This window comes from Ostrea edulis, chromosome 6 (genome assembly GCF_947568905.1).
Source record: "Ostrea edulis chromosome 6, xbOstEdul1.1, whole genome shotgun sequence".
Lineage (NCBI taxonomy): Eukaryota > Metazoa > Mollusca > Bivalvia > Ostreida > Ostreidae > Ostrea > Ostrea edulis.
Window position 1 is genome coordinate 72767454 of NC_079169.1, and position 24023 is coordinate 72791476.

Genomic DNA, 24023 nt, shown 5'->3' on the forward strand with positions numbered 1-24023 from the left:
CACAAGAATTTCTTGGAGTAATTAATTTATCACTGCATACAAAAAGAGAGGAGAGTTAATCACTCTGCTTGTTTAATTGAATGACCTTGTGTATATGAAGGCTATCTAACCATATCACTGTTTTTGTCTCTGTAACATTAACCAGTCTCCACACAGTCCTTATCAGAGCAAAAAACTAACTGTGCAAACTAAAGCGGGGGACACTAGGGTACAGGAACAGTCTCGGGTTCTGGATGAGAAATGTCACCATAAAACTGTCGAGTTTGTGGACGAAAATACAGGAAAAATATCTCTGAGAACAATTCAAGTGATTGAAAAAACTATAGAACATGAGGTACACGTACTTTATGGTGTTCACCTGCTTCCCCCTACTTCTGTTGTTTGTTTTTGTTTTCTTTGCTTCACAGGTTTAACTGAATCCCTATTTGTTGTCAGGTTTCAGACTTCATAGAATTACTGTATAATGGGTAATTTTACATGCTACTATAAATTTGAAGTAACTTTAATGTTCTTCATAAATTTGTCTATTGATAAAAATGAATAAAGGTGTAAAAATTCACAGCAGTAAAATAAATCAACAAATCTCTCAGTTCTTTCTCTCAGATGTTGAATCCCAAATATTCAGCCTAGAATGTAATTCACCCAATTCGTGAAAGTGTTTTAAGAGTATTGAATTTCCTTTTAAGGTAATTCCGCCCTTGTGTGACATCAGAAGATTTTGCAAAATCAATGATTTATTTAGATTTATGCATAATAGGAACATAAATATTGTCGGAGTCTTTTCCGATAGTTATTGTAAATAATCTTGTTACACATGAAATATTTTAAAAGTTTAAGTTATATATATGAATAATCTATGGTATGTTTGAAAATATTGAATCCAAGGGCAATTAATCTGTTTCCATGGATTTCTTTTTCAAGTCCATTTCACAGACATTTTACATATTTTTGTAAAGAAACAGTTCCATGAAATTGTATATAAATACTATTATATTGTTATAACCATGACATTGTATATAAATACTATTATATTGTTATAACCAATTTCTGTAAAATTTTGATAGTGCTATTTAAGAAAGAAAAAAATTGCAATTTTCTGACGTTGATATAAGATTCTGTTTATGTATGTCTCGCATCTTAAAAACTGCAATGACCTATATATTTTCTTTGATAATTTATTAGTTTTAACTCTAATAAATGGAAATAAATAGACTTTCTATACTTTTATCAGATAATAATGCGAGTATGGAGTTACCTTAATTGTTGTTTTCCAACATCTTTGAACACCTTTCGTCCCTGTTTGTTGTTTTTTTTTTATACAGATTGTGTGTTGGACACCTTTAACATTTAACCTAGCTTTGTTACACACATGATATCTGAAAGCAAGTTCTTTTTGTAATGCAACAATTTCACTAAAGATTTTGTAAAATATTACCGTTTTGATTGGGATCTGAGGACATTTGTGAGATTATGATTTCTTGTAAAAGGATGTTTCTACAGACCATTCCATGTGTTTTGGACGCTCCATATACGCTATTCTATATAGTACAATAAACAGGAAGTCTGTCTTGATAATGATGAACTTGTTAGTGGTATTAAAATTTACACCGATTTAATTGTTACAAAATGCCAAATCATGAAGATTTAAAATCGAAACATCCTTTTGCACCTAAATTCATTGAAATTCCTACTCGTAAAAATTGCCCACTATGCAGTGTTTTATAAGTCAAATGACGGATTAGTTCCTTGTTGTTTAAGTGTTGGCCTTTGGGTTACCAGTTATTGCTTCACAGATTTAATTTAAAACCCAATTGATGGACAATGTGGACTTGTATTTGGTGAAGGATTTCTGTTCAATTCCTGTCACTAATCTTTCTGTTGTGTATAGTATTTGTGTTCAATTCCTGTCACTAATCTTTCTGTTGTCTAAATTATTTGTTTGACCTTAGCTTCTGTCTCTTTGCATGAATGTACTGTGTACATCTGGTTCTCCTAAGGCTTCAATTTTAGCATGTTGTGGGTTGATATTAGGGCTGGTGTGCTTCACCTTTTGCAATATTTGATGAACATGTATGTAAAGTGTGAGACAAACCATTTTGGGTTCACTTGCTAACACTGAATATTAACATGGAGATATTACTGTGGAGTGATTATAAGGGTGTGTAATCTGATGTTAACATGTCTAACTGTTGATGTGGTGGTTGTGGTACACTTATAGGTGGAGGTCACTAAGGAAAACATCATAGAACTCGAGTTAGAGGATGAGTCTAATCAAGGGACGGGCTAGGTGAGTTTGTTTCTAGGACTCGATGTACATTCATGCTGAAGAGATGAGTGACAGTTGTTTTGGTTTTGGGATTGAAGGAATTAATTGTTGTATTTGATGATGCCTTTCTTCAAAACATTATTGTCTTTTCTATTCTTTTGTCATTTACTAGTAACAGTATCAAACTGTGAATGAAACAGAATTTTAAGATCGGTCATTCTCAGATTGTCTGTCAATTCTGTGTTGTTGTCAGTATTACATGTAATATTAGTATCTTATTGTATAAGATGTTAAAATTAGTGTTATTTATTGGCTTATAGAAAGTTTTGATTTTATGTAGAAACTATATTCGAATAATCTAATTTTACTTGTTACATGCAATTTGATTGATTCATTTGACTTTATCAACATTCTTTATATTGTGTAAACAAAGTTGCCGCTTAGTCCCACTATATAACGTCCTAGGAATGACATCACTATACATCTAGCTGCTCTGTTTCCATTTTATTGCTACAGCATTATTGGTCTGCATCATATAAAATTCATATTTTCTGTAAAATTATTTATCAAACATGGTTTACTAAATTAAATTACGTGTATAAGGAATGAAAGTACTTTTTACTCATTTTATACGATATTCAGTAAGTTAATGCTATTTTATGAACCACTTCACAGTTTATAATGCGTAAACTGCCCCTACTTACTTTATATTGTCTGATAGGAGTAAAAAGTACTTTCATTCCATAGTGACAGTTTTTGTCAATGACACCGATACATGTGTACTAGAGATGAGAGGTTGGTAGTGACAGTTTTTGTCAATGACTCATGATATGTGTACTAGAGAAGAGGGGTTGGTAGTGACAGTTTTTGTCAATGATACCAACTGATATATGTGTACTAGAGAAGAGGGGTTGGTAGTGACAGTTTTGTCAATGACACCAATACATGTGTACAACATGACTTTGTATTTGTGGTATGATATTATTTCGTTTTCTGTTTTAGCAGTGATGAATGAAAAGTAGGACCGAATTCAATACCTTCATGTTGCTCAGACACAAGGTGCACGAGATGCCAAATACAGAATACGCCACTCTTACCACCCCCATCAGGTCCAAGTACACCAAAGAGGGAAATAAACACCCGGACTAGTCAACTTACCTGATGGAGGGAGATAAGCTAGCACAGGACATTCCACCTTGTACTCCCTACACTGGCAGGACCCAAAATCCTGTCAAAAACTATTTTTGTGGAACACGTGTCTGATATGCTGCACTAAATGTGTTTAGTTCCCTGGATATTTACAGCAAACAAGTGTTTACCTAATCATCCTCTTAACAACTAATGATATTCTATTTATTTCTCCTTGTAATGGATATAATTGTATGCTAACATTTAGTTCTGATGCCAACCCATGTGGAACCAAGTTCATTATCCCCAGACTTAAGGACAAAAACCCTATGGCCCCATAGGTAGATATTTGATTTTGTGTTGGATTTGAAGTGTATTGTTATGTTGTACAAGCAATGCATTTTATTGCTTTGTGGATTTTTCCCCATTCTTTGCACATTGTGGCATAACCTTAGATTATGATAAAAATTTGCACACAATTACAGATTAAAGAATTTTGATTCAGTTATGATCAGCAAGGTTTTAATTTTCAAGAATGAAAATGTTTACATGATAAAGAATGTGATGTAAAAGTATGTCCAGTACATGCTATTGGACAAGTTTTTTTTTAGTAAAGAGAAATATACTTTATCTTGCTATACCTCATTTTAAACATTGAAAGTGCCTGTAAATATATAAGGTGTTTATACCTGCCAGTGTATGTCAGATTTTAAGGTTCAGAAGTAATTTTCAGTTGCAAATTGATGAATGCGGATGATTTTTAATGACTTTTAAAAATGTTTTTATATTAAATGTTTCTCTTTTGGAAAGACTCATGCAAGTTTCATTTCCAAATCATTGGTATATTTTATTTCTAACACAAAAAATGTCAAATTTTTAGAACCATCAATTTTGCTTCTCCTCTTGAACTAGAGAATCAATAGTTTTGTTGCTTTGATTCCATTTTCATTGAAATGTGGAGAATCCTGTTGGTTTATGGATGTTCTAATGTAAGTTTGTTTTCTTCAGATGGACTGTAGTCGAAAAGCTTGACCTAATACTGCCACTGTATTAAATGTTACAAGTTACAGAACAGGCTAAACATTCTCTGAAGTTTCATATTTCCTCTTTGGTCTATGCATATTGTTCTCTCATTCAACTTCTACTTCTAGTCTTCCTTTAAACAAAGTTAATAGAATCACAAGGAAATCCATGTCAACATTCTCATACCCAAGGTAATCAGGTGTGGCTATTTCAGTTAAGGTAGATGATCTGTCATAGGTTTGCATAGAATGGTGCATATTATACACATGAATATGTAATAATCTAACCTGTTTACATAGATGGTGGAGAAATTCATTCTTGTGTATGCATACATGTGTTTTACATGGCCTTGTTAATGGACACAGGTGCAATGAGTAGCCATATAGTCTGAACATAGGGGAATGGGGATTTATTTACGTGTATTTAAATATATAGAAAGAATTTATCAGAATGCATGGACAAGAATACAACTTTAACAATATTACAAGGATACCAAGGTTAGGTGTGTCGAGACTTGGATATGCTTTTGGTGATTTTATTCTTGTCTTATACAATATTTAAGCTGCTTACTAACAGAGGTGGTAGTACCCAAGGAAAAGGAAATTGCAATAGGACTGTGTATGTTTCACAGTAATTGTCGAACAAATGCAAACAAACTTTAGTTGACCCATGTTTATATCAGAATTCCTGATTTTATCAGTATTTGAATGTGTCTCCCTATGTATTATACTAATGTTTTACAGACACAATTTATGTATATTGTACAATCTGTCTGTATTGTACATTTCTGTAAAATGCCGATTTGTGTACAGTTGTATATGTACGATTTAATTTTATATTATCTAAATTTTATTTAATTTATATTTGACCCTGGTTTGTTTTAAATACTGTAAAATTTAATAACTTTCAAGGGATTTTTGTTTTTAAAAAAAGTCAAGATGATGGAATTTTACTTTCATTTGTGCTGATTTTACTGACCAGTTTTAATTAATTTTTGTACTGATTTTTATGAACAAATTTTTTAAAAACAATAGTTGGGCATTGTTTGATCATGTTAGAGATAATGAAAAGTGATTTCACTACAATGATAAGATAAATTACTGACAAGAAATCTGTACAGTTCCAGTAGTGATTAATGTTAACATGTCCATGTACGATACTTATAAATATTCATGGTTATAACTTTGTATTAAAATTGCTGAAGCTGGGTTTTTTTGTTTTGCTTTTTTTTTTTGTTATTCTCGGAAATTGAAACAGCGCTGCAGGCTTCTGTGGTTGGATATGTAAATGATAAATTACAGACATGGCAACTTGTCAACATGATGTTACTGCAGATACATGTAACAAGAGGTCCATTAGCCTCAATGGTCTGTGTATTGCACAGAATATGAATCGAATGTGTTCAGAGTTATATCCTTTTGGTCAGAAAGGATGTTTTATTCTTTCAATTGCGGCGAGAAGCAACCTTTGTGCCTAGTATGAACTGCTAATGTTGCTCAATTACGAAGCTGTGATCAGAACAAAAAAAAAATTCTTTTCCATTAACCACAATCATTTTATGTCTAAACTTGATATCAAAAGACAATAAATCATATATTTTGAAAAGGATTGGAAACAAGTTGAAACGACTTTAATTGCATGAATTGTGACCTAGATCAAATGACCTTGGTTCAGGGTCGAGATACTTTATATGGTTTTGAGCAACCTTGTGCAAAGTATGAGGTATTTTGTTGAGGAGTAGAGTGCAGGTATTTTGTTTAGGAGTAGATTGCAGGTATTTTGTTAAGGAGTAGAGTGCAGGTATTTTGTTTAGGAGCTGTAAGTGCCCCCACTATGTGGCCAGAACCACTAACTAAGGGGTTATGACTGCTCATCATAACTATGTACCCAGTTTGTGTGCTGGGTATCCATATTTAGGGAAAATATGTAACAATCTTCCCCAAGTCCAATAGTTTCACAATTTTAGCAGATGTCTCTGATCATTTTTGCTACACGCCCAGTTGTGTTTGATGTCGAGAAGGAATGATTTACTGCATCCCTGTCATGTAATCCTCATAGCCCTACCCTAGAGCATGAATCCCAAAGTTTTTGTAGAGGCTTTCATGCTCGGTATAACAACTTGTTCCCGCCAAAAATTGATGCATAACAATTTTGGTAAAAAACTGTCCATTCAGTTTGAGATGATGTTAAGGATGGATGGATTCAGATGACGAGTGACTTGGGTGACCTAAAAAGTGGGGGGAAGTTTCATCAGCTCGAGATTATAATTTGTTACCAAATGCCATCAACACTGCTTCTGGGGAATGCATATATACTATAAGTACTTCATTGATAAGCTGCAATGTATTTTTAGGTCACCTGAGTCACTCGGGTGGCCTATTGCTATTGGTCTTCATTTGTCATGCGTTCACAATTGTTAATTTTTAACTTCTTGATGACTAACATTCGAAATTTTTTCAAATTTAGAATAAGGCATCTTTGGGACAAGGGGGACATAAATTTGTAAATTTTGGGATTCTTACACCCCTAGGGCCTTGGCATAAACTATCAAAAATTGACCAATTTTCAAAAATCTTCAAAACCACATATCTGTAAGAAAAGACAAATGTAGAGCAAGACAACCTATACCAATATTGTAAATTATGATCCCCAGAGTAGAATTTCTGACTGCAAAGGCAGGACCAAACTTGTGAAAAACATTTAAATAGCTATTAAATTAAATGGATATTTAGAAGGAGCAGGTAGCCTTGTAAATTTCATGACCCCAGGGGTAGGGGTTTTCATATCAGGGGTTGGAGCCAATATGGTCAGTGATTATACATGTGTATGTTAAATGCATGGTGATATGAATAGGAAGGCCTCTACCAAAATTGCAAATATCTTGATCCCAGGGGTAGAGGTTCTGACTCCAGGGAGGGGCTGAACTTAACATAGAGTGTTTATATGTAAAACATTAAATAACTTTTGCTATTGATATTAAATTGAAACTGAATAGGTATTTAGAAGGAGCCCTTTCATGATCCTAGGGGTAGGTGTTTCGGCTCCAGGGGTGGAGCCAAAATTATAGTGATTGTAAAAGACTGTCTTTAATTTTGCCAATATTGTATAAAATCTAAATGCATATATGTATTTAATAAGGAAAAGCAGGGGGGGGGGGGGGTTACCAAAATTTTGAATTAAGCAACCCCTGGGTTCTGAGTCTGGGCCAGGTTAAAAACGATTGACCAATTCAACTTAATTGATAGATTATCATCCCTGCCCACCCCAAATTTTTTTATTTTATGAAACTGTTTTCTTAATTTCTCGCGTTATTACGGGCGTAAATCTTGAAGAAATTTGGTATCTTTCTGTGTTTGAAATTGAAGCTTATAAATCTGGAATTCGTCTGTGAAATAAGCATAATATCCATCTAGCATTAAATGATGCACGTCTGTTGACAAAAACTCGTTTGTCATTAATATTTTTCTCAGAAAATAAAAATTAAAAAAATAAAATCCTCCCACCCGCCCCATACTTTTAGGTGACCCTGGATGATAATCTATTTAAGTTGAAATGGCATTATATACACACTAGTTAGTGTTTTAAAATAAAATGCAACATATTACGTAAAGTCTTCCATCAGTATGGAGGCATTTGTGTGTTAAGAACACATCTTGTTTTATACTGTTGCTGTACATTAGAATTTAGCCAAGATATTCAGGATGGGAAAATTACTAGGCATTTAGACTTCTGCTAACCAATTTGGCCTCTTGTACATTTTTATACGCCCGTCAAAGAAGGAGCGTATATGTATTATGGAAGAGAATCATCCGTCTGTCCTGGCCTTGTAGGCAAATTGAACCACACACTCCGGGATCTTTCAACTTGGTACAGATCACCATGATGAGGATTTTGAAGGTCAAAGGTCGTACCCAGTAGTATCACTTGGTAGAAAAACCTTGTTCAGATTTTATCAACTCAATTTATGTGCTTACAGGTCCAAAGGGTGCATGTTGTACCGTTTGCGGTACTCTTGTTTACTGAGCAATATTGTGTGCAATTATAAATCATTATGTGTCAAATGGGAAGGAGAAAATTTTGGGCTGGACCAGAAATCGAATCCAGGATGCCAGGTCCTCCAACCACTGAGCTACCCAGGTCGATACCCACGATCCATTGGCACTAAATACTAGAGGAGCTTAAAGTAGCTTGCAACAGTTTTGGGAACCTCAAAATATATAAAATCATGATTCAATGTACAGGTCTTACCTGTACTTCTTGATTAAAAATTAGCTGACTGGGGGGGGGGGGGGGGGGGGGGGGGGGGGGGGGGGGGGGGGTGTAGAAAATGTTGATATTCTAATATTTATCTCTTGTCTTGAAAAGTGTCGAGAATTAAAACCTTGCTGATCTTTGACCTACTTTTAAATCTTCCTTTTCTTGATGTTTATCCTAAAAGCAATGCCATTTATTCCTTCTCCATGATCAAAGTTTTTGACCATCTTTGACTTGCTAAAACTACACATTATCTTTCATGCCAGTCAGAATGCTCCCCACCATTCCATGCTTAAGACTAGGGATTTTCAAATAATTTACTAGTAAATTGTTTTCAGTTTGACTAGATCTAGTCCCACTTTTGCGATTTAGAACATTTGTAGTCAGCAGGAACTTTTCTTGTGACAATTCATTGTTATAAAAAAAAACACCATAATATAAAAATATTAATTTATTTCACATTTTTCATACAGTAGGTATTTTCCACAATCAATTATAAAACTGCTTTCAAGCGCAGTAAAAACATGATAACTGGTAGTTAATCCTGTACCCGTTTTAAAAATGCAAAGAACATGCTGGGGTTTGAACAAGTATAACAAATATTGCAAATAAAAATCACTTACATGCAGGAGCAACATTAATTTTCGAGACATATTTATATACTACACATGAATGAATTTGAATAAGTTGATATGCAAAAGCATTGAGCATTTAATTCTGTGAGGAATTAATTTTTGATCAAGTCATATATCATCTTTATTTGCTGGAGTGTTACCCTTATAAAACACAAGGCAGAAACTGTTCCAAACCAGGTTATATTGTACAACAACTTCATTCCTTATGATTTTAAACTGTTTTGTATTATTCATCATTAATATTGAGTATGAAAATGTGAAGTGTAGCAAATCATTATTATGGTGCAGCTTAATGGTAAAACAATTCATATGAGATACATGTAAACTATTTTCATGGATGTGGTCAGCCAATCAAAATGCATGTTACAACTAAAATTAAGTTACATATACCTCGATGCATATATACTAAAAAATTGTGGCATCAATCATGTAAAATAAGACATTAAAATAAATAAGAATCCTGTACATAGTCTATTTCAAACAGAGACGGAAGTTTGACAATCACAGTTTCAACTTGCACACCACTAGTCCTTGTAGGTAACAAAATGCGAGGAATGCTTTAACACATTAAATGATAAATCACAGAATGCACATGACGTTTCGGCAATGCCAGACATTGTCAACACACTGCAAGTTTACTGGGCAGTGCAGGGATTAAAATGCCAAGTTGCCAATGGCGACCGAAACTTCGACTGGGCAAGCAGAATTCGTATTTCAGTTGCCCAGGTTGGCGATCCATATTTTCTGTTTATTGCTGGTTTGATTTAAATACATTTTTCCACTTTGAGTTCAATTATGAGTGTTTTTGAAAGGCTTCTGAATATATAGAGAGAAATAGAGAATGTTTAAATTGTATGTAATCACATTCTTTTATTGACATATGAATAAACATTTGACATTGTTTACTTTCTGTTACATCAATTTTCATCTGGGCAACCAATTTTTAAACTGGGCAACCACAATCTGACTTTTAGGGGCCCAGCTGGCTACTATGATTTTTAGGTCAAGTTTAATCCCTGGCAGTGGCAAACCTATTTGATAAATCTGCACTTTTAAAGCATCACAATTTGGCAGACATATATCTAAGCATTCAGACTAGACTGGGTGTTGCATGGGGTTGATCATTATGGAGCTCGGTGTTGCATGGGGTTGATCATTATGGAGCTCGGTTGAAGCTGAGGATCCACAGAACTGCAGTATAACCTGAACGTCAGATCATGTGGATACTATGACTGGCATGGACGTCTGATTCACAGGGTTATCTGTCACCGTCTGTAACAGGGCTGGTGCTGTCGTCTGCGCTCTCTGATGGCTAGAATCAGCTTTCCAGGCCAAGTAGGTGTCCCATCCAAGGGCTACCACATTGTTGAACAAAACCCTGTATGGAAAATGATTTTGCATTTAACACATTTGTTTATCAAAATACAAGCATAATGAAGCATGACAATTTCTGTTTTTGACCTGCTTGTGCTATTAGCTCGAAGGACCTTCACAGATGATGGAACTTTTTACAGATTTGTCTACCTATAACCAAATTTTGCAAGCATTCATTCATAGATCAAGGCCTAGACCAAGGTAGTTCAAAGACCTTGCATAGGAAGATGCCAGTACTAAATAACCATAACTCCTTCAAACTATCATTGTCAAAGTTACATGCAATGTAGTTTAAAACTGTTTAAATCATGCACACTATTAGACTGTCAAACATTTTAAATGCATACAAATATATATATATAAAAAAATTCTCAATAATGAGGCCGAAATCAATCAAAATGATATTGTCAATATGTAGTGTTTGATTTAAATTCATTCTTGTCTAAGAAAAATCAGAAAATATATTTTAAGTGCTAAGAGGTCATGACTAGCCAAGTAATTATACAAACATCTTCACTGAGTGGTGAGTCTAAAAGGATGGGCATCCAGTCGGGTGGGCGTCCGGCGTCCACAAATTAGCTTGTCCGGTCTCTAACTTGCATACTTTTTGGTGCATCTTTGTGAGACTTACATAACATGATCAAATCCAAAAGAGGAAGGTTCCTATTTATTTTGAGGTCAAAGGTCAAGGTCACTTTGTCACTAAATGCCATAGATTTGAGCTTGTCCAGTCTCTAACTTTCATACTACTAGGGGAATCTTTGTGAAACTTACATAACATGATCACATCCAAAAGAGGAAGGTTCCTATTTATTTTTAGGTCAAAAGGCAAAGGTCAAGGTCTCTTTTTCACTATATACTGTAGAATTGAGCTTGCCTCTAACTTTTATACATGTACTTGATGGTGCATGTTTATCAGACTTCAAATCCTGATGACATTCAAGATTCTCGTTGCTTTTGAAATCCAAAGGTCAAGGTCATTATCACACTAAATACCTATAGCGGCCATTCAAAGTTTCATACTTAAAAACTATATTAAATACATGCATGTTTTTACTTCGTGAATGCAAGCGTGCATAATTTTCCAAACTGCAACTCGGCCATACGCATCTTTGATGCGTGTTAGCGATTTTTCATGTGTTTTGAAAGGAAGTCAGCCATTATAACCATGTGTTTTTCCTACTTCATTCCATTCTTAGCCTAGTGTTCAAAGTAGGAAGTAGGAGGTTCTGGTAAGTGCCGATGTCCATTGCCTTCTTGTTTTTATATTTCACGAGAAATGATCTCAAGAAAATTTATCTGACATGTTTTCAAACATACCTGTGACTTACAGGGACATAGAGGAAGTTCAAAAGCTGCACCCCTGTCCAAAGCTGAAATGAAGATGCATATTAATACATTGTGGCATAACCAAGTTCTTTTTGACAGATTTCAACTTTTACAATTTCACTTGTATCCAGATAAAGAACTACTTACTGACCAACAGCTAGTGAGAATGTCCAAATAATCCTGAAACAAAGTGATAATGTATTTTAAATGTTTCTGTTATTGAGCATATTGGAAATAAAATTCTCTGTCACATCTCGCTCACATTTTTTATTTTCTGTTGTATTTCTGATAAAGGGTCTCCCTTCATTATTCCCATGACACCCAAGAAAAATGGAGGAAAGGCAGGTGCAAAGAGCATCTGTAATAAACACAAGTACATACAAATGTATTATCTGAACATGCAAAAATTTCACTAAACATAAAATATGCAGATGGTGAATCAACAGCGAATCTGAATTTCAGGATGACAGACCCAATTCAAAAATTCATGCTTTTACATATAAAGCTGAACATTTGCCACGAATCAAATTGTCATATGTATGTAAATAAATTAAAAAAAACTCCAGAAAGTCTACACTCTCTAGTCTTACGATAATGTCATACTTTAATTTGGATAAAAAAATACATATTATATATATATATATTTAAATTTTAACTTTTATATTGTACCAGGAAAACTCATTATTTCCATTTTTCATAGCCTACTTTTGTACCCCCCCCCCCCCCCCCCCCCCTTGAGGAAAATAGGAAGTTGATGACCATATGTTTTTTTCATTAATTTTAACTCATTTGCAAATATTTTACCTTACAACAAAATTAGAATAAACTATCTTCAGCAGAAACAAGTTAGGTCTGACGTCCTTGGAATAAATATACAATGTACATACACTGTAAATCAAAGTTGTCCTACCTGATCTGTGATCACCATTTTAAATGGGGCAAATCTTGACTTGCCAAATATTGTTTGCAACCTTAAGTACCATCCATGAAATAATGGTCCCTAGAATTGAAAATCATTTATTTCAAAATGGTTCTTTTGCCTTTTTTCATTTCAATAACATGACAGTTAACACAATGTGATGCTCACTTACAGCAATAGCAAATCCAAAAGCCCAGTATCGAAGGTATCTTTTATAATCTAGTTTATCTTTTCTCTCCACAAACTTCTGGGAAATAGCATCTCCTGAGGACATAACGAAACCTGAAATAACAAATATAGCAAGAACTGTTTTAGAAACATATACCGGTATAACACACCCCCGAAACCTGAAATCACAAATATAGCAAGAACTGTTTTAGAAACATATACCGGTATAACACACCCCCTTCTCCCACCAATAGCAATATTGAAAAGAGTCAACTTTATATTTAAAATATCTGTTGTGATAACTAGTAAAAACAGTATTCATTTTTATATCCAGAGACAATAAGCAGTATTTATTTTAATATCCATAGACAATAAGCAACATTTATTTTTACATTCAGAGACAAATAAGCAACATTTATTTTTATTGAGACAATAAGCAGCATTTATTTTTATAGTGAGCCAGCGCAAAGCACTGGCTCGTACTGCGATCTCTAATGACTACAGCGTGGGAAATAATCCGAACTAAATCTAAACCTTTAACAAGAAAAAATTTTTGACGCCAATCACAGAAGTCCCTTGTCAAAAATGGCTGAAATCTCGCAAAGTCCCGTCTTGGACTATGATTGTGAACTTACGTGGATTATCATCCTAATCTTGTGGTCTCCCAGCTCGAAAATTCAGTGCACCATTAGGCGTAATGTTTAACGAAGTGCATTGTTTATGAAAGGCAGGGTAAGATGATGTGTGGTGTCATGTCTACGTTTTGACATACGTCATAATAAGACTGACAGTGGCAGATCTAAATACTTGTTATTTCGATATGTAAAAGTCATGCTACCGGGACAAAACATGTATACATAAACATTAGGCATACGTAATATGGCATCGAATACCAATTGTGTTTAATCGACTGCAAACACAAGCACTTGTTTCTGTAAATAACCTATGACACGTGTTATTATTAATATACAGAGGTCCCAAGTTACTTACAGAAACAAGTGCCTGTGACTGCAAACTACAAATCTGATTAAAATACTATAGTCTCAAAAGGAATTGATTATTCTAACTAGAAAAAAAAAAGACTAACTTGTTAAATTGTTAAAATATATTTTTTAAATCTTAGTTTTTTCAGCATCTAAAAATAAGAACTGCTTAAATCTATTTCCTTGGCACGTTCGGTAATACAAACCATGATGGACCCCCCCCCCCCCCCCCCCCCCCAAACGACTGAAAAATCATTATATAATTCTAGTTTGTGAATAAATCTTAATGTATCCTTACAGCAACAGTGGAGAGGGGCTCAAATATGTTGCAACTTATTCAATAATATGCGAATGCTGAGATATTTCATCATGGTACCGGTGTTACAACTAAGATTATGTACAATATTATAAATATTGTTCTAATTTTCTCTTAGAGCGAGATTAATATAAGCCTTTTGGCTTGTTTCTCAATCTATTTCATGTATAAGACATTGTTTGTAAACATTATCGAATTATTTACGAATAAATATTGTTTAAACTAATTTTCTCTTCTGAAACATGGCATTGCTACAAGGGTATTGTTATATGAATTTTTTTTTAATTAGATAGGTATGCATGAGGTGGGGCGGGATTTGCGCATGTATGTGCAATATTGTTAAATTTATCGATTTATTTAAAATTATCATTATATTGAAATGCATTTTACGTTCAAAGGCAGTGCTGCTCACACAATTTTACAAACTTTTTTATCACAAAATTAGTGACTTGGAAAGATTGAGGGTAGAAATAAGTAAAATAGAGGCATGCAGTCGAGAGCATACAGTTTTAAATAAGTCGCGTCACAGTGAAGGCAGCAGAAAAAATGTATATAGTATAAAAATATTTCAATCACATTCATCATGTTTTAATGATTTTAAAATATAAAACCCTGGGAGAAAATTAAAATGGGCTGTTTCTGCTGCCTAATTTCATTCATGTATTGAGTATTTGGCAAATAGATACTGTTTAAATTGAACCCGATCAAAGCATGAACATTACAAAATACATGTAGCTGAGCTCGCTCAAACGGTAGCACCGTCAACATATTATCCAGAGTGTGAGATTCAAAACAATAATTAGAGTTCTAAAGAGACTGAGCAGACATTTCCAAATAAACCATTATTTGAGTCATGAACTTGTGACTTGAAAACCAGTGGTGTTCATCTATTCCTCAGGGGGTACCAGCATACCAAAATTGGATCAACTCCAGTATACAGACAAATAGTTCATTCTAGTGTAGTATTAAGCAGTAATTTGTCCCACATTATTATGGTTGACAGCAGACAGTTCAAATATTTATCGACAGTTGACAGTTCAAATATTTGTCAACAGTTCAAACATTTATCAGCAGTTGACAGGTCGACAGTTTAACCTTTTCCTACTCGTGTGATATAATGAAAAGTATCAACTGCCGACCTGTCAACCTTACCCTCCTCAAGTATATCATGAAAAGTGTCAACTGTCAACCTGACCCTCCTCAAGTGATAAAATGAAAAGTGTCAACTGTCAACCTTACCCTCAAGTGATACCATGAAAAGTGTCAACTGTTGACCTGTCAACCTAACCTTACCCTCCTCAAGTGATACCATGAAAAGTGTCAACTGTCGACCTGTCAACCTTTCCCTCATTGAACCAACCAGCAATTAAAAAAAAAAGATATTTGCACAATAATTTATAAAAAAAAATTTGATAAAGGAACTATTTGTCCATATACTACTGTTGAGCTGACCAATTTACCTATGTTATCTAAATAATAAAATGCTCTCTAAAATTCTTTGGTTCATTAAACAGGATATAAAGGTCGCAAACACTGCAGAAAAATTAGCATAATCTGCTAACATTGGCCACAGGGGCTTGTCACGAAATTTTTGTCTTATTAAAATTTGACATCCTCTATCCTACATTCATTTAAATATAGAATAGAGAGGGTCAATTCGTGACGAGCCCCTGTGCATGGGCTATGCATTTTCCCCCCTGAATGTTGCAATGTTTGTGAAAACATGTTAGTACGGTTTTTCATTAGTCTGTCATAACCCAACTTTGATGTATACCCCCTACACACACGTTGCGGGGAGAGAGAGAGAGAGAGAGAGAGAGAGAGAGAGAGAGAGAGAGAACTGTCCAATGCCACCAGACACCAGAGTGTACAGATGGTCGGGCTGGCTGTGCACTCACCAGTTGACAACGCGACAGTTTTCCATGGATGCCTTTTCATCAACACTAAATGTACCCGGATTATGGAACTCATGGTAAGTTAGGACTGGAGAGTCGCCATGTTACTGACCGTCTTAAACGGTGAAAGATTATTGTATAACAAAACTCAGTTACCGTTACGAAACATTCCTCAGCCTCACGCGCAAGGCCACACTTATTTTGACTGGATATGCATGTAGTCGTACTAAATCTTGAAATATAAGTGGATAAAAAAATTCCGGCAACCATTACATTTGGCTAACCCTCGATCAACCAGAGTTAGTAAGTAGGCCATACTCATATAATATTCAAATGTACTATGGGTTGTATTTTAGCATAAAGTTTTGTTTTAACAATTTTATTTTAAGATTTTTGAATCGATTCGTTTTTACAATGTTTGTTTCATATTCTTATGTTCATTGACATTCTATATTTTTGTTATTAATATTTAGATTTTGATTCTGATTACAATCTTACATCTATGTTGTTGTTTTAACAATTTTATTTTATAACTTTTGTATTTCTGTTATAGCATTTTAATTTCCACATTTTTATCTCTGTTTGTAATTTTAGTTTATATTTTTGTTTCATTTCTTTTTAACTTGGTTCCTATTCCGATTTTTTAATTTAAAAAAAAAAAATCTAAAAGTATGTTAACTTTCGTTCTATAAGAGATGCAGCAGCAATGTATTACAACAAACTTCGAGTTACACTGTAACTAAATCTTGTATGCTTGTAACCTGTTGTTTAGGTATTTTTGTATTCTTCTTGTACTCCTTATTTGCACATGTCTTGATTAATGCACTACCACTGTACTTGTAATGAATCTGGAGGAAATAAAGAAAGATAAGAGCACAGGGAAGACTTCTGATCTGCTGCGACAAGCAACAGACGCCTTATCCAAGGACACCACTTGTGGGACACGCGGTAATCTGGTGGTGCCCAGTTTTTATTGGCGGAAGAGAGAACCCAGATATACAATGAACCTTCCAAAAGTAAACTGTGAAACTTTCTCACTTGTAACGGACGCGAGCCGGAAATCGCCACGTTTACACAGTTACAATTAACCTACTGCATGTTTTTGTTCATGTGTCTTTTAATTCTGTTTATGTCCTCGTATCGAAGATACTGGTGCAATATCAAAGTTTATCCGAGAATGTCGATATTCTTAAGATGAAATTGGAGTCGTATAGGTTTGACAACAATAATGACTGGACTTGTTAAAGTAATATCAGCTCTAAATCTGATAATTTTGTTGTGAACATGTGCTATTGTGATACATGTCGTTTAACCAGAGTCAAAATAAATTAAAACGAAGTTTAAGATTTTATCAAAATAAAGATTTCGGTTCTATTGAAAATACATGTATAGCATTATATACAAAACAATTTTTGTACGGGAAGACAATAATATACTAGTATCTACGTACAGTACATAAATGTACAAATCCATGCTACTTTTGACAGTCAACTTAAGGCGACTGCAGGGGATCTCCGCCTCTCGTTCTGTTTGTAGCCAGGCGCGGATCCAGAAATTTTTTCCAGGGGGGGGGGGGGGGTCGAACCTTTTCACAAAATCGAACCCGTGATATAATGTTCAATCCTTTATTTTCCAACTCTCGAAGGAAACGCTCTATATAACCACTGCACCACGCGGGCGACCTTTTTGTCGTGTATTGATGTTTTCTGATAGGAAGTGTTATTTAGCTAAAGAGACTTGACTGAAATAATCTTCGTTTTCCTTGCCTGATAATTGATTGTACAATTTCCTTTTGGTCAATTTCTAATGAATGGTGAAGATGTATTAGTGCAAGCCCAGTCAATCTGTCCTCTTGCATAGTACTGCGCATGTAACTCTTGATGCGTCTTAATCCAGAAAAGGATCTTTCGGCCTCACATGTTGTGATAGGTAAAACACATCCAATGTGAAGAAGAATTTTCACGTTCGGGAAAACGTCCCCATCTACAAAGTTGAAAAGATTGAGCAGATTACAGAACTTGTCTGAAGTTTCTTTGCTCATGTTAACACAATAACGTCTCCAATCTCAGTTCTTTCTCCAAGTCCTTTACAGAAAGACAAGGCAGGTCGCTCCCCCAAATTATTAGTTCTGAGGCAAGTTTGGACAATTCCTCGTGTGAAATATTTGTCACATTGACAGGCAACAAAGAGCATATCGAATATGCCGCCAGATCTTCTTTCTGAAACCTCGTATTTAATTCACTGAGGAAAAAGTCCAGAAATGGAATGGCCACGACAGATCTATAATAATCTCTTGAATTACTTGTGGAGACATTTTCTCTGTGTTGCTGCTTGGAGCAAACCCTTGGGGTTTTAATCATTATATCAAGGTCGTCTGCAATTTGTTTTGCATCTTCAAAGCAAGACTCCAATTCGGTATCTACCGCTCTACTAATTTCTTTGATCCTATCCACGTATTCCTCAATTAACTAACTTACTTGCAGTGAAAATTCAATATCTCTTTTCTGAAGTTTGAGAGTCAAAGGCTTTATTGTATCTAGGACATACCTTACAAACACAAATGTTATCAACACAGAGAAGGACGTCATCGAAGCTAAAAGCTCCTGTGCGGTCACTTTAGTTTGTCTATCCCAAGACCAGTCTTCACTGGTACTTTCATCAAGGTTTTGATTGAGAACTTGTACATAGTGTAGAACACATCAAAGCAGATATGACGCTCAACCCACCTAGTCTTACAGAGTCCAACTAGTTTCTTTCTGGAAAAATCTACAGACCCATCATTTTCTATAATAGTCTCAAGAAACCCTTGTCGTTTAGAGGAACTGTCAAAGAAAATAAACACTGAATTAAGGACATATATCACATTCCTCACAAGGGGTAATTTGCAGTCTGAAGCGATGCTCAGATTCAATACATGACTCCGACAGTGTGTGTACAAAGCTAATTAGTTTAGAGACTACTTGATTCGTCCCTGACACCCCCGTTTTTCCGATGCCATTGCTGCTGCACCATCGTATGCTTGCCCTCGCATGTTCTCAATCGGAATTGCAAGCAAGCGGAGGATTTCAATAAGTTTATCAGCAATTGCTTCCCCAGTAGTTCTGCCTATATTTGCAAAGTCAAGAAATTCCTCCTTAATGATGACAGGGTGTTCTCTAGTATCTAGAAATCTGAGACACAAGACTAAAACTTCTTTGTTAGCGTACTTGTCAGTTACCTCATCGGCTATGATGGAATAAAAAACCCTCCCTTGTAAACCCTTCAAAATTTTACCTGTGATGTGATTTCCAATGAGTTGGATAACTTCATTCTGAATGGTTTTTCTGGTATATAAGGCACTCTTTTTTGTTTTTTGTAGATGAGACCAGAGCTGCTCATCATGCTTTGCCAACAGCTGTAATATTGCCAGGAAATTACCTTTATTTGAGGAATCACTTGTGGTATCATCTCTGTGTCCTCGGAGAGGACTATTTTGTTTCCCACAAAGAAATATCGCATCTACTATTTTCTCAAGCAACTTTATGTTGTGCTGATACTGTGCCTAAATTTGCTGATTGAGTTTATACGGAAGAGACGAAGATGGCACTTCGGATGTCATCTTGGTTGTGTGATAAACAGATTTGGCACTCTTGTGGTGTTCTGAATTTGGTGCTTTAAAAGGGGAGATGTTTTTCCAAGGGCTTTCTTATACGCAGTAAAAGGTTGCGTAACAAATGTACTTTGATGTTGGACATCTGACTGAGGGAACATGACACAAAACTTAATACACAGACCGCCATTTAACAGTTTGCTGAAGGTCAACCATGAAAACTGATTCATCCAAGAAGATTGAAATGATAAAGTCTTTTTGAGTTCACCCGCATTCGTTGTTTGAGCTCTACCTGTTTTTAACTTGGCGACATCGTCTGGCAAGGGTTGATTCTGAATATAACTTATCTTTTCAGCTGAGGACATTGTGTTCAACTTTATTGCACCTGTTACAATTTTACCAAGATCAGAAAAATCCGAATCGTCAAAAGATGTTTTATCATTATGATGTTCTGTTGTCTTAATAAATTCATTGTCATCAGATTTAATATCCGTCTTTTCATTTTTGTGGTGATTTCCGGGGTATCATCTGAATCAATACAAGTTTTGACTTTTTATGGGCAGGCTCCTTCATTTCATTGGATTCAGTAGGTAAAACTGGGAAATAAACCACAAAATGATTTGGTGACCAATTGTTTGGGTTGCTATTTTCAGTGTGTGACCACATGATGTAGATGGGGAACCCTGACGTACCTTTTCATCTGAAAATGGCTTTATTTCTTGATGAAGAAAATGTCTGTTTACAGCAACATTTTGTATTGTTGGATAAATGCTATATATTGGATGATTCAGGGCATTTGCCGCTGCGAAAAAATGAATCGAAGAACAATATTCCCCTGGTTTGATCGAATTTAGAGTTTCATTCTGAATCGACTTGAGAAAATTCCCCGGTACAAGTGATCTGTCTGATACTGACGTCTCCACAACATATTGTACACTTGTGGGATGAGAACACATCTTGTCGTAAGTTGCCTGTGACGCATACTTTCTCGAATTTTTTACAAGTTCTAATACGGTCATGACACGAGGTTCGACATGTCTCTCTTCATGACAAAAAATGGCTTTAGAGAAGGCCCTATAGAAGCAATTGCCATCCCCGTACACTTTCACAGGACAAATATCTACTGGGCCATCTTATGGATGTAAAACTTATACGGTACCAATTTTGATGCACCAGATGCGCATTTCGACAAATAATGTCTCTTCAGTGATGCTCAACCGAAATGTTTGAAATCCGAAATAACTATGAAGTTTTGGATCTAAATAAAGCCAAAAACAGCGTGCCAAACAAGTGGAGCCAAATTCGTCCAAGGATAAGAGCTATGCATGAGGGAGATAATCCTTAATTTTGAAATGAATTTCTAAATTTATAACAGCAATTAAATATATAAAGCGCCTCGGCAATTTTGTCCAGATTACCATCTCTGGGCAATATATCGTACCTCATTACAATCAGATCATGGGTGTAGTCTTTCTTGCAACTTGCGTATCTTAAAGATACATTGAGCTGCAAGGCTTGCCAGCCTTTTGCTGCTGCTTTCAGTAAAGAGGCATGTATAAGATCAAAATCCCTTTCACCCATGATATCTTTTGCATCTATTACTAAGCAAGTGTTAAAATTGGAAGGAAATGATAATCGGATTACTGTGAGAGAATTCTATTAATATTTACTTAGAATGATAAACGAATACTAGTCTGTCACATTGAGTCTGAAGCAGAGGTATACCAAAGCCGATGACTTTATGACGATGCAGTAGCACAATGACAAGATTATGACGTCAATCACTCGTAATAGGATATTAAATAAATCGTTCCTGTTTAGATTCGTTTAAAAACTCGAATAACATTTGTGATTCGATTCTAACCTCATAATGACATTACCATACTAAGAAAGTTAATTCAGAAATATTTATAATATAATAACAGTCAACTCATTTTTGTTATAAATCGTTATATTGTAATTTTTTTATCTTGGCAAATTCCAGGGGGGGGGGGGGGTCCGGACCCCCGACCCCCCCCCCCCCCCCTTAGATCCGCGCATGGTAGCTATACTCAAGCCGCTGTCTCCGTGGTCAAACCCCCAACCTTTAGGTATTTAAGGACGGTTCGCATCTACGTCTCCTTTGGCCGACTTCTGTGTTTTCCCCCCTCCATCAAATAACAACCCTGGCCGTAGCGAGTTATGGGGCATGCGTAGAACGTGACCAAGCCATCGCCAGCTTTTTGTTTGGATGATCTGTGGTATTGTTGGCATCCCGGTTCTACTCACTAGCTCTTCGTTAGAGATGGTATTAGGCCAGGAGGTCTTAAGAATGCACCTAAAAGGATGTGGTTTGGAAGACTTCGAGTTTTCCTTCAATGGTCAAAGAGGTCTCCCAGCACCCTGGTCCATACAGGAGAATACACTCTGGTCCATACAGGAGAATACACTCTGGTCCATACAGGAGAATGCACTCTGGTCCATACAGGAGAATACACTCTGGTCCATACAGGAGAATACACTCTGGTCCATACAGGAGAATACACTCAGGTCCATACAGGAGAATACACTCTGGTCCATAAAGGAGAATACACTCTGGTCCATACAGGAGAATGCACTCTGGTCCATACAGGAGAATGCACTCTGGTCCATAAAGGAGAATACACTCTGGTCCATACAGGAGAATACACTCTGGTCCATACAGGAGAATACACTCTGGTCCATACAGGAGAATGCACTCTGGTCCATACAGGAGAATGCACTCTGGTCCATACAGGAGAATACACTCTGGTCCATACAGGAGAATACACTCAGGTCCATACAGGAGAATATACTCTGGTCCATACAGGAGAATACACTCTGGTCCATACAGGAGAATACACTCTGGTCCATACAGGAGAATGCACTCTGGTCCATACAGGAGAATGCACTCTGGTCCATACAGGAGAATACACTCAGGTCCATATAGGAGAATACATTCTGGTCCATACAGGAGAATACACTCTGCTCCATACAGGAGAATGCACTCTGGTCCATACAGGAGAATGCACTCTGGTCCATACAGGAGAATACTGGGACATTGCTGTTAAAGATGGATCTAGGTTAATCTTATCTTTGGAATGTCTCAAATGTAAATAATAATACTTACAAGTTTTAACGTTTGATTGATGTTTACAAACAAACCATTTTAGAAAACATTACAAATTCACCAAAGGTTTTTTTTTTATATCAGCATTTGATTGATAACTTTTGTTTACAGTTTTAATTGACGAAACCCATTGACTCTGTGCACAAATCTTTTATTATTCGATTTAGAACTTCATCTTATAAACTGAATGTTGAAGTTGGAAGACATAATATAGTCTGACAACGACGGTTATGTACTGTTTGTGAGCTAAATGATGTAGAGGATGAGTTCCACTTTATTTTAAAATGCCCTCTATATGATGATTTGAGAAAAAAATATGTTAAGAAATTCTATTATACAAAACCCAGTGTTTACAAACTGATTAAACTACTCAGTGTTAAAAATACTAAAGAACTGAATAAAGTTGGAAATTTTTTACAGTATGCTAAGCTACGAAACTCATATGGTGTGATATCATTTGTTTAATCTAAATTGCACATCGTTGTAACATTGTTGTCTACTCGTTCTCCACAATGCCATGTTTGTTTGTTTGTATAATTGTATTTATGTATATGATATCCAAAGAGCATGGGGCTCACGGAAATAAAGAATCTGAATCTGAATCTGTTAAAGATGGATCGGGTCGGTTTTGGATTTTCTATAGAAAAATCTCTCCACCTCTCCTGCTTTGCCATTTCCTCTGTAATTGCTGAACCGCCTTCTCTTTTCACAGGGATGTTTTCGTTGGGACCGCGGTCACCTGTGAGTTTCTTCGTGATCTGGTAAGCAATTTTCATATCTTTCCGTTCAGCGGCAATCTAATTAAAATTAGATCCTATGATCCGCTCATCTATCGCTACACATGTGAAGTGATAGTAGATGAGCGGATCATATAGGATCTAATTTTAATTAGATGGCGTTGAGCGGCTGTCTGTGCTTCTTCAGCAAGTTGCACTGTGTAGCAGCCTTGATCTGTCCTCGCTAATTTCTTCACTTTCTGTATAAGGTGGCTGCCTTCTCTTTCAGTCTTAGTAACTT

At 35.6% G+C, this 24023-nt stretch overlaps 3 protein-coding genes and 1 long non-coding RNA gene across 47 annotated transcripts in view; 3 read left to right on the plus strand and 1 right to left on the minus strand.

Annotated features, from left to right (window-relative positions):
• LOC125683081 (protein scribble homolog) overlaps positions 1-5626 on the plus strand; it is a 57973-nt gene extending 52347 nt beyond the window's left edge. For 22 of the 44 annotated variants that reach the window (XM_056140682.1, XM_056140683.1, XM_056140684.1 and 19 more), the window contains one exon: positions 146-1357. In XM_056140682.1, the coding sequence (XP_055996657.1) occupies positions 146-451 (306 nt within the window). In that variant the 3' untranslated portion in view covers positions 452-1357. Of the gene's footprint in view, positions 1-145; positions 1358-2218; positions 2288-3268 lie in introns of those variants that run through there. The other 22 variants (XM_048923834.2, XM_056140700.1, XM_056140708.1 and 19 more) reach the window with 8 other exon arrangements.
• A 3481-nt stretch (positions 5627-9107) lies between these two features.
• On the minus strand, positions 9108-16502 carry LOC125647860 (protein Mpv17-like). The gene is made up of 7 exons (XM_048874681.2): positions 16294-16502; positions 13101-13210; positions 12920-13009; positions 12272-12367; positions 12157-12189; positions 12001-12053; positions 9108-10684 (listed from the first exon to the last, which is right to left on the minus strand). The coding sequence occupies exons 1-7, from the start codon at positions 16364-16366 to the stop codon at positions 10522-10524; spliced, it is 618 nt and encodes a 205-aa protein (XP_048730638.1). The 5' UTR covers positions 16367-16502; the 3' UTR covers positions 9108-10521.
• Positions 16503-16514: 12 nt separating this feature from the next.
• On the plus strand, positions 16515-20366 carry LOC125647861 (uncharacterized). Its single transcript, XR_007360126.2, has 2 exons — positions 16515-16593; positions 19649-20366. It is a non-coding gene; the product is annotated as an uncharacterized LOC125647861 (long non-coding RNA).
• A 1838-nt stretch (positions 20367-22204) lies between these two features.
• Positions 22205-22996, plus strand: LOC130047319 (dynein heavy chain-like). The gene has a single exon (XM_056141994.1). It carries the CDS (start codon positions 22205-22207, stop codon positions 22994-22996), a length of 792 nt encoding a protein of 263 aa, XP_055997969.1.
• Positions 22997-24023: the final 1027 nt, after the last annotated feature.